The 17,866-nt window shown below is 41.3% G+C and overlaps 1 protein-coding gene across 2 annotated transcripts; it reads left to right on the forward strand.

The window, feature by feature from the left end:
- Positions 1 to 11,587: 11,587 nt before the first annotated feature.
- On the forward strand, positions 11,588 to 14,314 carry fezf1 (FEZ family zinc finger 1). 2 transcript variants are annotated; one of them, XM_059976563.1, is made up of 5 exons: positions 11,792 to 12,126; positions 12,271 to 12,490; positions 12,604 to 12,738; positions 13,520 to 13,652; positions 14,023 to 14,314. In XM_059976563.1, exons 1-5 carry the CDS (start codon positions 11,792 to 11,794, stop codon positions 14,286 to 14,288), a joined length of 1,089 nt encoding a protein of 362 aa, XP_059832546.1. In that variant the 3' UTR covers positions 14,289 to 14,314. The 2 variants fall into 2 exon arrangements, with proteins under 2 accessions (XP_059832545.1, XP_059832546.1); XM_059976562.1 differs by having other exon boundaries at positions 11,588 to 12,490.
- Positions 14,315 to 17,866: the final 3,552 nt, after the last annotated feature.

The raw sequence follows: 17,866 nt of genomic DNA on the forward strand, positions 1-17,866 counted from the left end.
TACTATTAAAGAAGTAGCAAAAAACAATTAACAATCTGTAGCTATCAAAAATATCCCCTAAATATTAATATGATATCCTTAATTATTTCCTTTGTCCACCTGCAACTTCATGTGTTAAATTGTTAGGAGAAGACTTTCTTAGGTAATGGAACCAATACAGTAGATAGTAGTTGGTTGATCTTTGTTCACATAGGTTAAAGAGATGGCCAGTCATGAATTTAACAGCTTTTTCAGTTATTATTTGAGACAATTGGAGATTACATATTAGCAATGTAACGTTGTTTAAGAAGCCCCTTGAATGTAAGTTAGTTCAATGGATGTAAGGGTTAACACGGCCATTTTGGCTTTGGTCATTTGTTTCTGCCTTTCTATCTCAATATGAAATTTAGAACATAAAATTACAGCACAGTAGAGGTCCTTCAGCCCATGATGTTGTGCTGGCCTTTTAACCTCCTCTACAATCTATATAACCCTTTCCTCCTACATGTTTCTTCTTTGTTGCTATGTTACATAGCCTTCCATTTTCCTATCATCCATGTGCCTCTCTGAGAATTTCTTAAATGTAGTGAATGTATCTGCCTCTACCACCACCTCTACACACCACCACTCTCTGAGTAAAAATATCTTGCTTCTGTAAAGGTCCTTTTTTCAAAGAAAAAGTACCAAGTTTATTTCATTAGTTTCTTTTCAAACAACTAAAATAAAAGTTTTATATGTAACAAAGCAATGCTCTTCTTTCGCTGTATTTAAATAAAAGCTTTCGATGCTGGTAAAAGGTACGGAATTTTCATTTTTTAAAAATGTTAACATTTTAGGGGTTCACTTCTGGATTTGAAGTTGGTCTAATGACCATCTAGGGGCTGTCCTCCTTTGCCTCAAAGTCATTTAAGAGTTGAATTATTTTCCAAAGGACACTCCGCCCAATGGAATAATGGAATCGCATCAGTTCTCTTGATAGACTTGGTAATTCAATACCTGAGTCAGCAGGTCTGCAGAGCTCCAGGAGACTGCTGGTGGCTGACTGGCTAATTTAGCCCTTTGTTAAAACCTCGAAGTTTGGACCTGTGACTGGGTCTTGCGATTCATTTTTCTCAGTGCTAGGAATTGTGCAAAACGAAGCACTAATGGGCATACTGCTCCTGCCGAGAAGGCTACGAGTGCTCAGCGCAGGGCTTAATCAAGTGAATGCCAGCTGCATCTCCTTCACACTCCTGAAGGCTCGCAGAGACCTGTCATTTTGCAAAGAATATTCATTCATGTTAATTTAAACGAATACACGCAAAAGAGAATTTATCACCCCATTATCATCCAACCAGATGATCTGTTTGGGTAGACATTATCGTCATTTAGGTTAAATACTTAAAAATAGGATGAGTTTCCAGGCTGCGCATAAAAAATGTCATTTTAGCTTTAGTGACTTTACAGAGCTGAAGAGCGATATTAGAATAGGATTGTATTTTCCGAGGTTTTCCTTCTATACCGATCGAAGTGGAAACGCGAAATGAACAATCAAACGTGAATCCAAGACGCTTCAATTGTAGAACTGTCACCAAAATTTATAACAGCATGCAATTGTTTTTTTTAATCCGGACTGACGGACTCTAAATGATAGTGCTGTGCCACGGGGACGTTCATTAAAAATGCTTCCTCTTGACAGTAATTGGAATGACTTTGACAATTGAGTATCATTGTTTTGAAGTTCTTCAACTTGTTTGAACCAGTTTATATTTGCCAGCGTTCCTCGTGAAAGTTTAAGGAAGAGTATAATGTAGGTTTATGAGTTCCGGAAACTATAAACTCTGTTCTAGACGGGAGACATCTCTGAAGCTATTTATCAAATACAATAGAATCGGTGTCCTGATAGAACTGCTCACATTGGGATTATTTATACATATTTAAAGTTTTAACCTAAAATATGTAAGAATAAATAAAAGATTTCAAGTGGCTAGGTACAACATGTAACGTAAATGAACTTCTCGATTTTATTGATGTGGTGCTGTGTGTGAATTTTCTGGTGTAATAGATAACACATTTAATTAAAGACCAAGTACGTCGATGAACAATGTGATTAACACCATTCCTACAACCACTTTGGGAAGAATAGATGTTCTGTGTTTGGAGGACAGGTGCATCGAGATCAGCGCCGGCGACAGGTAGAACGTGTTTGCAATTAACATGCTCCAATTTCATGGTTTGCGTAGTTCGAAGCACGTATTTCGATATAAATTAGATTAAGTTATATTTCCTGACGGTTTTCGATGAAAGGTCTTGGCCCGAAACGTCGACTGTTTGCTTTTTTCCGTAGATGCTGCCTGGCCTGCTGAGTTTCTCCAGCACTTTGTGTGTGTTACTTCCTTATGTTTTCTTTTATAGACGTTAGATATATAGTGAACTCCCGAAAGGGGTGGGAAATCGTTTTGCTCATATTTGATAATGTATATATAGAAAACCAAAGCTTAAGAAAGTGACTCTTATTGGACTGATCGGGGTGGACAGAAGGGAAATTCGCCGTTTGATGGACGTCAGAGCCAAAGGTCCATTCTAAACAGAAATTTAGATTATACGTACCAGCGTACAATATCATGGAAAAGACCAGTTTTGAGGGGAAATCTGAACAGGGTTAACCCGCTAACGAGTCTGAAGTTAGTATTTACAAGATACTGAAAGTTTCAATACATTGTTAATATAATAAATGGGTGTATTTCGTCACCTGGCCACTTCCAGACTCGGCAGTAAACGACATCCGACAGTAAAAATCTAAATTAGATCTCGTTGGATACAACTAAATTTCTGCTGTTCCAAATACACTCTTTGCATTAGTGATTAAAGTTAATATTTTCATGAAACTTTGATCCTGGCCAATAACATTACGCGGTCTATACTTGATGTGAACTCTTGTTGTTGGCATTCACTTCCATTCGGTCATCGTGATGCAAATAAATACTCAAAAAGGATTCTTCCTTTAAAAGGACAACCACAGTTGCTTGCTATTGTCGCCGATCTAGAAAAAAAAGTGACTACTTGGAGATTAAACTGTTAATACTGTCTCCGAAAATGTTCTGTGTGACTGCGAATGAAGGAGATGGATAGGTGCTCAATCAAGCTCGCTCCCAGCACACGGAAGCCCAGTATTGCTTACACACTTACAGTAGGTGAGCATCATAAATCTGCTCTGGAACCAGATTCCACTCTGAGATTGAGCTATACAAATATGGATATTGTATCCCTGGCAGCAGGATTAAGGCAATGCCCGGATCGGAAACCCAAACCGGACAGATGGGAGTCTCAACGACCACAGATTGCACCTTCTGCAACACTGGGTCACAGATATCTCATCAGGCAATGAGGTGCGAATGGGAAAAACAACTTCATTCAAATATATTTAATTTTAATCGATGGGAAAAACAATTTCATTCAAATATATTTCATCTTAATCGATTGGCGTTTTCTCCGTTTTTAACTGCATCTGGTGATTTTCGATGTAATTTTGGTTTGCTCTGATGCAGTTGTAATGCGCAATCATGACGAGGTCGGTAATTTGATTTAATTTAATTCGCTACTGCACGTTTGGATTTGCGTTATTTTTAAAAGGCTGAATCGAATAGGAAGTATGCATTTAGTTTGCAGCCGTTTAAGGATCTCGTGTTAACTGCGTAGCTCTATTAGAGTATTGTGAAACGTGCTCCTCCCACTTTCATTTTTCAGTTGTTTAAAGCAAACTGACATTGCGCACATTAACCGAAGATGGAGTTTCACACCCTCCCCAGTCACAATGACTGCAATTAAAATAAAATAAAGCGAAGCCCATCTGTTCACTCTGCGACTGTCTTTCCCGCACCACAGCACCACCAGAGCTGGGACCGACCATCCACAAAGTACTGTTAACCTGACCACGGTGACTCAAAGCCTTGAATATTTTTTCTTAAAACGTTAATCCGCACAAATCTTTAAAGCCATAGTTGGTTGGCTGTTAGTATCAGTGGGATGCCACATAGAAAGGAATTTCGAGGTATCCGTGTTTCAGAACTAGGCCATGTCTATTCGCAGTTCCGTTTCCTTTAGTGTTTAATGCAGTGATTATATAAATTGTACATTAGGATGTTTAAATTACAAATAAATATTTTACTCAGTGTACTTCGAATGATGCTTGTTTTTAATGGACATTTTATGACGCGGGATGTGCAATGTTTGGCTGTACATCTGAACCTATCTTTACGTAAAGATACGCTGGAATAGTCCGTTTGAAGCTCGATCAGTGTCGAATTTACCTAGGAAGTAGAGGCTTTGAGCAGGGAAAATGCAGAAAGGCTAATATACAAACCTGTAAATTCTGAAAATAAGAGGTTATTGTTTTAAAATATAAGTCGGCGCATCTCTGGATTTCCTCGCTTTGGTCTATTCTGTCTAGTTTAACCCTGATTATGCTGGAGGATATAGATGTGAGATCGAATTGATGGGAGATCCGTCCCGAATTCTCAGCCCGGAGGTGGATGTTGGCCAATTGAGTGAGAGAGAAAGGGAGGGAGGAAGAGGGAATCTAATTACATATTAATGTGTTGTTTAAGACACAATTACGAATTAAAATAAAAGTGATGAAGCAGTACAAGTACAACAATTGTTGTGCGTCTTATCGACCATTGGATTTCCAGATGCGGTCTGGTGGCCAACGACCGACATAACTGGACAACATACAGGGCTCAACAGTGCGGATTTATCTCTGCTCCACACTCTCAATCCCATACCCCTGACAAACAAGTAGGACATAATCTTCTACCAGATTTAATTGACAAGAACAGATAGAAATGTTAACATGACCCTTCGACTCAAAGTTACTGCTGATGATCTTCTCTGTTAAAGCTCCCATTACGTTAGGAGAAGGAAGATGTGTTGCTACTTACCCGGACTCCCTTCGCTCTCTGACCGGAACCTTACTAGATCTGCACGGGACTGCGCTTTCTCGGGAATCCCGGCTAGCAGACCCGAAGGATCCTTTCAATGAGAGCTGTCCGCATACACTAAACCAGAACAAATATCCCGCCCCTCGATCTGTGGAGCTGCAACTCGCCGGCTTGATCATCGGGGATTCCGCGCGGTCCTATCGCCGCGTTCACTCAGCGCTTATTTAAACAGTCCCTTGGGTAGCGGACCATTTCCTTTCATTCCAGATATGCAGATTCTGAGGAATTGGTGAGAGCACACCTGGAGTAAGGCATAACGTTTTGGTCCTAGGTGCTCAGGGAATGTCTTCTAGGTAAATTTATGAAAACAGGGGGTATCTTATGAGGAGAGGTTGAACTGGCTATGTCTGCAGTTGTTGAAGCCAGGAAAAATGAAAGTTTACATCTAACTGAAAATAAGCATCAGAGAGGAATTAATTATATAAATATTGAAATAACATTTCTTCTCATGCTGAAACTTAGAATTTGGGGGAATTATTTCAGAATAAGGGGTAGTGTTATATTTAAGACAGAGTTGAAGATGAATTTCTTCCCTCCCAGCGTTGTGAATCATTCTGATTCCTTGGCCCAGCGCGTTGAGGAGGTTGAGTCATTCAATACGGTCAAGGCTGAGGTTGATACGTATTGGGATTATAGAAGACAAAGGAGAAAGAGTTGAGGTCAAACGATCCGCCGTGATAACGCTGAACGGGAGATCAGGTTTACGACGTGACATAGTCAATACTCTGTCCTATTCCTAAAATAAATCACACGAACATGAGGTTCTCGTGTTCAAGACAATTGTCTTGGAAGGAATTTGCTATCTTAAGGCACAAGTATCAATAGAGGACAGATTATATTTGGAAATGAGACAGAATTTGGAGGGGTGTAGAGATTATGTAGATAGGAAAGAAGTGTATGGTTTAATCAGAGATGTTTGACGGCAAATGAACAGCGGTTGAGCTGAGTCCAGTGATGTTGTAATATCTCTTCCTTGGTAATGTTATGACAGGCAGATAGTTTGATTCAAAGATCTAACAATCGGGTTCAGCCTCAGACAGTTACAAGGGAGGCAGCCAATGTCAGGGGCCAAGAGCAATGACTTTGGCCTTCCCGATTGGAGAAAATTTCTACACATCCACTCCTGGATGTTGGGCAAGCAATGAGAAAACTTAGATTCAGAGGTACAAAGTTCAACGCGCCTCGTTTAAAAAAAATGTTTTTTTAAATTTATTTAACCATGTTCAATTGACTTCAGCTTCAACTTCTGGAAAATCCACACTATCACATAATACTCACTGTTCCTGTCAATCCCAGACTCACCTCCCAGATCAGGCCATCTAAACACTACCTTTGCTGGGTTCGAATTGGAACATAGCACCTTATCGTTATTTTACTGCTGCTCTTGCTTCTATTTGTTAGACGGGGAGGGTGTCGAATTTGAATTACATGTGTTAACCTGTGTGCGATTTCCATCTGGACGTGTTACATTGGTATTTTACCAATTTTCCCACATCACACTGAGAATTTTCGTACAAGTGCATATTTGTTCTGATTATAATCTAACAAAATTACACTTACATTTATTTGAATGAAAAAGCGGTAAATAACCATAATAGGTTTAAATAGTCTGCAATTATACAGGACTCTGCCTGGAGTTTGCATGTTCTCCCAGTGGTCGCGTGCGTTCTTCCCCTACCCCCCCCCCCCCCCCCCCCAATCCACCAAGTACGCTGCATTCCTCTCAGATTAGCCAAACTAAATGTTCATGGTGTGTAGGTGAAAGTTGACGGGAAAATTGCGCGGAAATAAAATGAGATCAGTGCAATTGACTGGGTGCTGGGTCGAAGAGCCGTCCCCGTGCATTATGACCATGTATCTACAATTATTCTATCAGCAGATCCTATTCCATCAAACAGACCTGCAAAAGTAAATTAAGCGAACGTCTGAGAGATACCCGCTGAAATTTGTCCTCAGTCAACATCTGCTAAAATTCTTTGCATCAAAGATTTGTGTTTCACATTAAGCAAAGAACAACTTCGGAGGTCTAAATATTGATCCACAGCACAATTTTATGTTATGTATTGAATGCATTCGTTTACCCTCTAGCGAAATTCTAAAAATAGCAAAATATTTTCCCGTCAGTTTTCTGAACTCAGAAAATGAAAATGTCGCATTTGTTCATGATTTTTGCCAAAATGCTTTGCTGCCAATCAACTATTTTGATGCGCCTTTACTGTGGTAAAGGATGTGGTGAGTCTGATAAGACGAAGACTTTTTTAACTGATTCGGAGAGATTTTCGCATTCAAACTTCAGAATTTATACTTCAACAGGGCAGAGAGGTGGACGAACTGCGTCCACACATGGCCCATCCTGTGGAGTTGGGACGCTGTCATTATTTTTGAATGATCAAAGGAAAGTTAATGATTTTTTCGGCAGAGGCGAAACAAGAATTCTGCTGGTGGAAATACAAAGTAGGAAAAAAGAACAGAAAGCACTGGAAATACTCTGCAGACCAGGTCGAACACAAGGGAAGAACACAGAAGAAAGTTCTTCGAAACCTGCCTGTTCTGTTTTTAATCTTTTAAAAATTTACAGCATGTTCTTTTTTTTTTAATTTTGAAATCTTCAGCGAGTCCAAGGAATTTTCAGAATGGTATTTTCGACTAGAAAGTGGTTATACCAATGTTTGTGAGGTTCGTGCGGTACAAGGCTTCAAAAAATGGTCTTACATTTTCCCCACGGATATGATCCGAGCTGAGATTTCTCATCCTCCTGTCCGACCCACAGGAAAGTACACAGTGTAGAAACATATCAGAATTTGAATATGCTGCCAGGACCAGCCGTTTGCGTCCCATAACGTGCACGGCGGGAGACTTCGCAAACGAATTACACCGACGTTCGTTGCCCAGGCAACGTCCATCTTGACCTTGCAACTGGAGACACAAGGGACAGCAAAAGCTGAAATTTGGAGCAAAAACAAAATAAAGTGCTGGAGTAAACTTCAGGTCTCGTAACCTGATTCGGGTCACGACCCAAAAGGCTGACCATTTCTTTCCTTCCACAGATGCCGCTTACCTAGCGGAGTTCTTCCAGCAGTTTGTTTTATGATCTTCCAATTGTCTGCCATTATACCATAAAGGGAATTTAACTCTCAAAAGAGTGACCTATATGAGTGAACGTCATACTCTCCCGAATCTCCCTTACTCTCCATTAGTAGACTGATTATCTAAAGATAAAAACATAAGAGTATTCATAGAAGAATCCCTTAACATTTCAAATGTTGTCGGGCGCCTACTCATTCTTTCTCCATTCCTCACACGCACATCATTGTGGAGAAGAAATATATTGGTATGACTCAAGGAATGGCTGGATAACAAGTAAACAGACAGGGAACATTGAAAGGGTGTTTTCTGGTTGACAAGATGTAACGGCTGACATACCATAAGGATAGATCTGTGACCTCAACTTTTTGGAATTTATATAAGCAAGAAACGGAGGAAGTATGATTTGCTTAAGAGATATACGTTGAAAAGTAAGGAAATACACAGATCCTGTAATAAGATATAGAATAAATGATTGAGCAAAGAGCTGAGTGATGTAGGGAAATGTGCAGTTGCCCACTTTAGCAGGGAAAAAATGTAAAATATCAAAATGACGAGAGATTCCAGGAGCTCTTGGTTTCTCTTGAATAGTTTGGAGAAAGCTAGTATGCAGGTACTGTACAGTAGTTAGAAAGCAAACAGGGATTTATTTACTCACACAAGAGATTTTGCAGATGTTGGAGATCCAGAGAAACACACACAAAATGCTCCAGAAATTCTGCAGATCAGGCAGCATCTATGGAAATAAAAAAAACTTCAGGCCGAGACCCTTCAGCAGAAAAGTTATTTATTGCTAGCAGAATTGAACCCAAAAGTCGGGTGCTTATGCTTCAGTCGTGCAGAGTATTGTTAAGACCACAGCTAGAGTACCGTGTTCTGAAACAAAAAGAGAAAGCAGCATTTGTAGTTGGGAACGCGGCATTCGGACTGCAGACAGCCGTGATCTTATCACGTGGCGAAGCAGCGCCCTTGAACGGAGTGGCCTAATACGTACGTTTATCTATATTTAAAGCAAAGTGTAAACTAGATATGATATCCATTGATTTTAAATGTTGTGCAAATAAATGTCAGCAATGCAACAAAACCAGGACTGGTTTGGGTTTGGGCGTCCCTGGTTTGGGACGCAGGCTATAGTTGGCAATGCTTTAGCTTTCTAACTACAAATAAAGAACATGTTCCGGGTTTACATAGTATGCAATTGACAGTGAGGAATTGGGAAAAGACTTCTTCTGATTGCTTATCTCACGCATTCCCATTTTAGGTGAAGTTTTCGGTTTCAGAGTACAATCTAAAAGTTCCTTTTAAGTTCTGCTTAAATAAGTAATGTCTTAACACTGACTCCAGCCTCTACTTTGACACCAACCACCGCCGACTCCAGCCTCTACTTTGACACCAACCACCGCCGACTCCATCCTTGTGTATTAGCACAATTCTATACCAGCATCGCCTTTCATTGCTGTCTTTGTTGCCTTTGGTAGATTGCAGAATCTTGAACGGTGTTTCTTGCTTGCATCGAAGAATAAACAAAGATGAAGAGAAATACATAAACAATTGATTAGCCTGGGGATAGGGGTTGTAGTTCGAGACTTGTTTATAGTTCCGCTGGAATACAGCGCGTTACGCGAGAAGTTGGACGTTTAAGTGACTAACTGTTGAAATTATCGACCGCGGGAAAGTTTAGCGCGTCGCGTTCACCAGCACTGCAGCAAGTCTGCTCGAGGATCACACGCCATACTCAGCCACAGAATCTCTCCTAGTATCTTAATCTATCTTTCTCGCGTGTGACAGGTGTGCCTGCATGTTGTGTTCTGGCTTCAGTTTTACAGCCGCCAGTTTTCTTTTACCCCCATTCGGATTCAATTCCTTTTCTCCTCTGAACTGAAAGAGAATTTGCATAAATGGACCTCTATTTATAACACTATATTGGAATTGTTAGCAAACGATAAAATAGATTATATCACTCCTCCAATTAAAAACACATTATTTACATAAAAGCACTTGAAAAAAGTGTATAACCTCATCAGTGGAGCGCACAATGATTTGCTAACGGTCTGTTGTAGCACTGTTTAAATTGATGTTTCCGATAATGAATTCGCGCATCGCTAACGAATACCACATTACTGAACAGACAATGGACTGAAACTCCTAGCCTAGAACACAGAACACCTTTGAACAAAAAGGGAATCCAGACACTCTGATCAAAATATTTCATTTCTCACTCTATCTGAATGTGTGTTCTATCCCAACTTTGCCTCAGCGGAATTTTCCCACCATATCGACTTTTTTTTTAAGCTTGCAATTGGATTGTGCCTTTTATGACCACGGAATAAGCCAAGTGTGCGGAATTTTTGGAGTGTTGTCGCTCTTGTCAGCAAGTGATAATTTGTAAATATGTCTAGATCATTTCTAAATTTATTTAAGATTGTAAAAACGAAATCTCCATACCGGTAACATATCAAAACTTAAGTATATTTTATGTCTGACAACGGTTTCTGTTTTTTTAAAGTGCGAAATATGGTGAATGCAGTCTGTTGCGGGCTTTTATGAACAAGTGTTTATCCAACTGAGGCGTCTCTAAACCGAGAGATGATTCAAGATTGTTTAATATCATTTTCTGTACACAAGTGTAAGGAGAACGAAATGATTGTTACACCGGATACAATATAGCACAAATAACTCAACAATAACAATCAAAACACAATAAAATATAAGTATATATAAGTTTATGTGTTGATTTTATATCCATAAATTGACGCTAGGGTGTTAATAAGATTTCTGACGGGAAATAATAAAGTAGTGGTGGAGTTAGTGGGTGGAGGTGTTAATCAGCCTTACTGCTTGGGGGAAAGTAATTGTTTTTTAGTCTGGTGATCCTGGCGTGGGTGCTACGTAGCCTCGTCTCTGATGGGGGTGGCGGGGTGGGGGAAGCGGTGGGACAGTCCGTGATCAGGGTTGCGGAATCTTTCATGATGCTACTAGCCCTTTTCCAGCGCCTTACTGAATTTTCCGAATTCCTCACTGAAACTGAATTATTGACCGATATATTTCCCCCCTGTAGGAACTGCCAGGATTTAAATCACTTAGCCTCTCGGGGAGGCGATTGCATTAGCTGCTGGCGGGCTTTGAAAGCTCCCGTGCGAAGAGTTGTGCCGCCCTTTCACTCAGAGCTGTTCCTATGACTGGTTCGCCACCTTGTTCCAATGATCTTCGCTGATGTCAGTCAGGCACCCAGCAGCTTGCGGCACTCTCCTGATTTGACGGGAACCGCTGAGCAGAAATAAGAGATAGCGAATAAGGTGTTCCTTCATCTCTTAAGTAGGCGGGCGAGAGTCGGATTTCCAGTGACGATCAAAACGGAACGCCAGCCCACTAACCAAACACAAATAAAAACTTCATTGCCGATTACTACCAGTGAATTATTGACTTTTATCTCCTCATCTCCAGAAGGGATCATGAGCAAGATCTTTGGAGGGTTGTTGGCACAACACATTTTAATGGTCAAAGACCGGTAGGAATGGTCACCGGCTCTGCCACCAACTTGCTGCATGCTGGTCGTATCTGTATTCCCGTCCAAATCTGTCTCAAAGAGAAAAAGGGGCGTCCACGAAATAATACACAGCATAAAAAGAGCAAGTAGATCCTTAGTAATACAAACAAATATGGACAACATTTACTCCCATCGTTATCGTGCTGATAAGATACTGGGAGCAACTTCTACTGGCAGAGAGAGCCTACATACCGGAGACGGTATGATCAGCACGTCTAAACCCCTGGCTTTCTCCATCGAGCGAATTATGGCCAGAACTCCAGAACCAAAGTGTGCCCCCTACCCGAACCTACTGCAAGGAGCGGTGGCCAAGGGCGAACCAAAGCACGTGTTCCACCTGAATTCTTCGGTACCTTGCATGATCCCACTTTTGTCCTTGGCTTATGAAAACAGCTCGAAGGGTGGCCTGCCCGGCGCCGAGCACCGCAAAAGCCACCTGGAGACTTCCTACGACTGCAGACACGACTTGGTCAACTGCAGCTTGTCGTCCAAAGCGGACGGGGCCAGCCTCTCGCCGCCGCTGGAGCAGTACAGACTCATTCGGCCACGCGTGGTCAACCAATCGTCCTTTCATGCAATGGGAGCTCTGTGTTACCTGAACTGCGGCGACGGGCCATGCCCTCCTCCAGCCGCCGCCACCATCTTCAACGTGCACCCGATGGCTTCCTATCTGCTGGGCTCCCCCCTCGGCGTGCTCGGCGATAAGAACAAACTGGGGCTGTCCTCGATGGAGAGGTATCCGACGGCTTTCAAAGACCTCACTTCGTCCCAACTCCAGCACTGCGTGAAGGAGAACGCGCACTTTCTGTCGGAAAAACTGGCCCTGAAGAATTCGTCCAAACTTAACAGCAGCTCCGCAAACAGCAGACCCAAAGTTTTCACCTGCGAAGTGTGTGGAAAGGTAAGTGGCTCGCTCTCTTCCGCTCTCCGTCTCCTGCTTAATCGCATGCCGTCAAAAGCGACCAATTTCAGCGAATCTAATTCTGTTGCCCCGCACCTTTTGTGTTTTTAAAGGTTTTTAACGCACATTATAACTTAACCCGTCACATGCCGGTTCATACGGGAGCCAGACCATTCGTTTGCAAAGTCTGTGGCAAAGGCTTCCGTCAAGCCAGCACCCTGTGCCGACACAAGATCATTCACACCCAGGTACGTTGGCCCCCTTACTCCGTTTGAACGCCTTTGTAAACTCACCAGTTCACGTGCCGGCCTTAACATGTGGGAGCGCATCTGTACAGATGCACGGTCCTTTAGCTAAGTTCTTTAGTCGCGTAGCCTGTAATCAGGTTTGATAACGTTACAGGACACTTTAACCATTTTGAGTGATCCGGCAAAGCCGAATCAAGAGGAGCCCACGATATGAAACTGACGTGATTTAGTTCACATTGTATAATGTGAGATGGCCATCAGTTGATTATAACATTGCTGGAGAACTCTGGCTTTCAGCTAGTTTTACAATGGTTAAAATATGAAACAGCTGCAAAGTAAACATTAAATGATCTGAGTTTCGGCAGAATTGAAACAGGCACCCATCTCCGACCTTTCGGTCCAAGAACGCCCTTTTTTTCCTCCCGCTCTGTAACCTCTGACCGCCTGCCGCTAGCATTCAAAGCAGCGTGAAGCGATGCGGGACACGTCCCGACATTTACTCGGTAACGTGCGAAACTAGCCGAAACCATGCAACTAACATGTCTGGAGTACCCGGCGGGGCATTTTACACCAATGAAACTTCAATGACGATGCCCTACATTGTTTTTATAGTCCGTTTTGTTGGTCTGCTGGAAAATATCAACATGCGCGGGATTTGTTTGAGGGCAGATGTGAGCATTGATTTTATCGTTCGGGCGCTCAAAGTGTCGAACCGAACTACTGTTCTCTGCAGCTAAACCCTGAACATATTTACTGATGTTACGTTTGCATCACTTGGCAGGAAAAACCTCACAAGTGCAACCAGTGCGGCAAAGCGTTCAACAGAAGTTCCACACTCAATACTCACACCAGAATCCACGCCGGCTACAAACCCTTTGTTTGCGAGTTCTGTGGGAAGGGATTTCACCAAAAAGGTAATAACACTGGTGGGAGAATATCAAAACATCCGCGCCATAAATGAACAAGAGGCACTTGAGAGCAGCATATATACTGCATGTATTCCGTTAGTTAGCCCAACATTGGACTTACTAATGTAATGCATATATGCTGAATTTTATACACGATAAATTAAAACAAACTTGTATACCCAGTCTTACAGGTAAATCACGTGAATTTTATATGAAGATTCATTTCATTGCATTTTTTTCAGAGATTGTGAGTTTCAAAACAGCCACAGATATATTTAACAACAGTTATTCAGTTTCATGCAGCTAAAAGTAGTATTAATTTTTGTTAAAGAATCTTACTTTGGATTTTGTTCAGTATTAAATCCCAATCTTGCAGGTAACTACAAGAACCACAAGCTGACTCACAGCGGGGAGAAACAGTTCAAGTGCAGCATTTGCAACAAGGCCTTTCACCAGATCTACAACCTCACCTTCCATATGCACACCCACAACGACAAGAAACCCTTCACTTGCTCCACCTGTGGCAAGGGGTTCTGCCGGAACTTTGATCTGAAAAAACACGTCAGGAAGTTACACGACAACGGCCCAGGATCTCGTTCGTCCACCGCAGACTTTACATTGGATGAACAGCCTAGGAAATGAGGCTTACAGATATGCACAGACGTATATAAATCCCGTAACTCCTTTAAAAAAAAAACTTTGCATGCAGAATTATATTATATACAGAAATGAATATAGACTCATGTACGGAGATTGTTGAGTTTTATCTGAAAAGTTCGGGACAAAAAGTAAATTCATCTCAACTTCGGAGAGATGTAAAAACGTTTAATGTATTTATTTGGATTCTATTCGTTTGCTGCTGCATGGATTTTGTCCGTTTGGATTTTTTCCCCACTTTCATCTAATCGCTCATTAGATTCGCGCTCAATAGCCATAAATGGAGAAATTTGGTCTGGGTTGTTAAATTGATCGCTCGCTCGCTGTCTCCATGTAAAAGTAACCGGCTCCCTTCGTTCTTACGCTACAAAATGGTCCATACATACCAGGAAGAGAAATCATTGCGACGGGACTCCGATGTATCTTATGGTGATCAAATAAATTCTCGTAATTCTTTAGTTACTGTGAGTTTCTGCTTGTTTGGAGAAAGTGATTTATGTGAAATAATTTAGAAATTTACTTGATATAACTTGCGTCTCTGTTACACATATGTAATTATGTTCAAACTGGCGTAATGGGAATAAAATTGGTTAGGGTAGGGTTAATGTACATATGTGCTTGTGGGACGAAGGCGACTCGGTGGGCCGAAGGGCCTGTACGCGCTGTAAACTTCTATGACTGACACCTCGCAATATCGTTACGCTATATGCTTTAAGTGCTAGCTACGCTGGTCACTATATATTGCAATTCAAGAGAGAAAAATTCCTCCAGCTTTTTTTATGTGGTTGTGGTAATAGCAAATTTAAACAACTTGCTTTGTGCTGCTGACAAGACGTGAGTAGAAACGCACGTTTTAACAGCGGGGTAGAGATTCGGTGCTGCGAGTGGAATGGAAAAGTGGGAGAGTGAAACTTTAGAAAAAAATATACAAATATTGTCTGTGGACCGGCGTGACCAACATTATATCAAGCTTTCGATTTTTTTTTTCAAATTAATGCGGCGAACTGTCCTTTTCCCTCTTCAGTTGTGTTACATTAGTTAAAATAAATAGTGAATAAATTGGGTTAGAGACCATTCATTTGAAGGTATAAACACCAACAAATACGGAGTGCTAAAGGGGAGAAAAGTCGTATATTCTAAAAGGCAGTTTTAAACAGTAAGAAAACAACTTAACATCTAACGAGCATTCTTCAAATATATTTTAATTTTTGGCGAGAGAAGTGAAGTTATTTTGCCCCCACATCTTTCTTCCGGAAGAGTTTGCGTAAGTAAAATGTTGATCTGTGGTCAACAAGGATAGACCAACACAATTGAAATGACTGGTTCCTTGATGTGGAAGGAAATACACTTAAGGTCAAGGTATCAGCTTTCTTCATTGGTTTGACGCAAACCTAGAGTTTATTATTGACAATTTTAATAAAGCCACCGTTTGCTATTAAATCTCTATATGCCCAGCGGCCTAAACAGAAAGCTACACGATCCTAATACAGTATTGTACTGGAGAGGCTCGGTGGATTTTTAAATTTGCGAAGAACGAAACGAGACATGGGATCGATTAGATAGCATTCCCAGAGCTGGAACAGACTCCGCGGGCTGAACGGCCTCTTTCTATTGGTGTGAAGCTTTAGGCTTCTTGTTCGGAACGCTGTTACGTCAGTGACTTCAAGTAACTGACAGCAGGTACAAAGTTCTTTACAGGGTGGTTATACTTCTACACAGGGATTCTCACAAATCAACCTCTCGATTAAATCGAATTATACTTTTAAATAATTTATAAGAAATGTAAAAATTATACATTTGGTTAGACGAGAAAAGGAAGCCCCGTAGGTACTTAAGCATAATTGTTGAAAAAAGATGTCATTTGTTAAAATTCACAATAACGAACGATACTGACTGCCTTTGTCTCATGTTTATTAACCTCAGACAGCTCAATTTGCGTAAATATTAACTAACGGTCCACGACTTCAAACTGGAAGTGTCAAATGTACTGAATGAATAAGATTGCCATGAATTACGGAGTAAAAACGGGGAGAAATGATTCATCTGGTGGATGTTAGTTGTGCATTACTGCTGCCCACCTAAATGGGAAGGACAGTGTCCACAGGAGGGTGGTGACTACTTATTTTCCTTTCAATATGCGGGTCCTTCCTGTGATTCTGCCGTCAGCGGTGAAAATGGTACTTGTTGGCTAATTATCGCCTAGAGCTGGCAACGAGCTATCACAGCAGCAAATGATCATTTCCAAATCCAATGAAATTCATGCTCGTCACACAGTCCACTTTCTCCAGAGGAGGAGAGGCTGATTAACATGGAGCTCTCCTCGCAGAGAAGCTCAATGTGTCGTCGTTCACTGAACTTGAATAAAGGTGGTTTCTAAAGATTAACGCTTCGGAGGCCACCCCTCTGTTTACAAGGCCTCTCCAGTTAACAGTTTGCAATCCATGAAGAGAAAAAAAACACGTGGCTTTCGTGCAAGTCGGTTCTTGTGGCCGGGGGGGGGGGGGGGGAGGGTGGAGGAGGTATAACTTCTAGTTTGTTGAAGTGTGATGGAAAACACTCAGCAACTTCTCCGCCGAAATTCCCGCCAAGCCTTCGGTTCCAGTAATGGTTGCTTTATGTATCTTTATTGTATTGCGGCTAAATGATCTTTAATTCGGACACCTTTCCCACGGAATGTAGGTCTCATCGTGGTATTATTGAGCTGGAAAACATGAAATATCCGTCCCGTTTTTTACTTTCTACAGGTCTTTACGGAATAATTTCATTCTTTCCTAAGCGCACGCGAAAAAAAATCACGGATTAATATATAAAACATGGGCTACAATTTATTAAATTAACCACCCATTGAAAGTGTCTGATTTGATGTATAGACCCCTCTTCGCCACAAAACTGTAGGTATTTCATGGTGCTTTATGTTCCAAACAACATTTCGTAGTTTCAATTGAGGAAATGCACTGGGGTCAAGTAATATGAACTAAAATCAGACTGAACTCGCTTTAATGCCAGAACTGCGCATATGCTCTGTTTCCGACACACCGTATAAGAATATATATTAAACCCAGTTGTTCAATAATATTATATTTTAATTGTATGTTGTCATGACATGCGGGGAAAAAGAACTTTTATCACCTCTTTGGAAATGATTAAGCGTCCTGCTGGTTATTCCTGTAACCGACTCTTGCAAGATCTATTGCCCGATGAAAAGAAGATACACTCTCTACCACACCACCTGATGCCAACCAGGCGAGAGCTTGGCAAACGCAGCAATAATTAAAACCTATGCTAGAGGAAAGCGAAGAGGTTTCCAGGAAACACAACCAGAGCTATTCAGGGAGACGGGGAGAGGGTGGGGAAACAATTACTCAGTATCCTAGAATATCAGGGCAATTATATTTCACCTGCATTTTGTTTAGACTGTAACCTGTTGGAGTGTCTGCACAATAACGCTGCACGCAACGTTGGCAGGAGCCAACGTGAGTGGACAATAGTAGAATGTGGGAAGGTGAAAAATATATTTACATTCGTTTATAAGATTATTCGGGGAATTGGAACATTTCTATTTA

This window comes from Hypanus sabinus, chromosome 8 (assembly GCF_030144855.1).
Source record: "Hypanus sabinus isolate sHypSab1 chromosome 8, sHypSab1.hap1, whole genome shotgun sequence".
In the NCBI taxonomy this organism is placed as follows: Eukaryota; Metazoa; Chordata; class Chondrichthyes; order Myliobatiformes; family Dasyatidae; genus Hypanus; species Hypanus sabinus.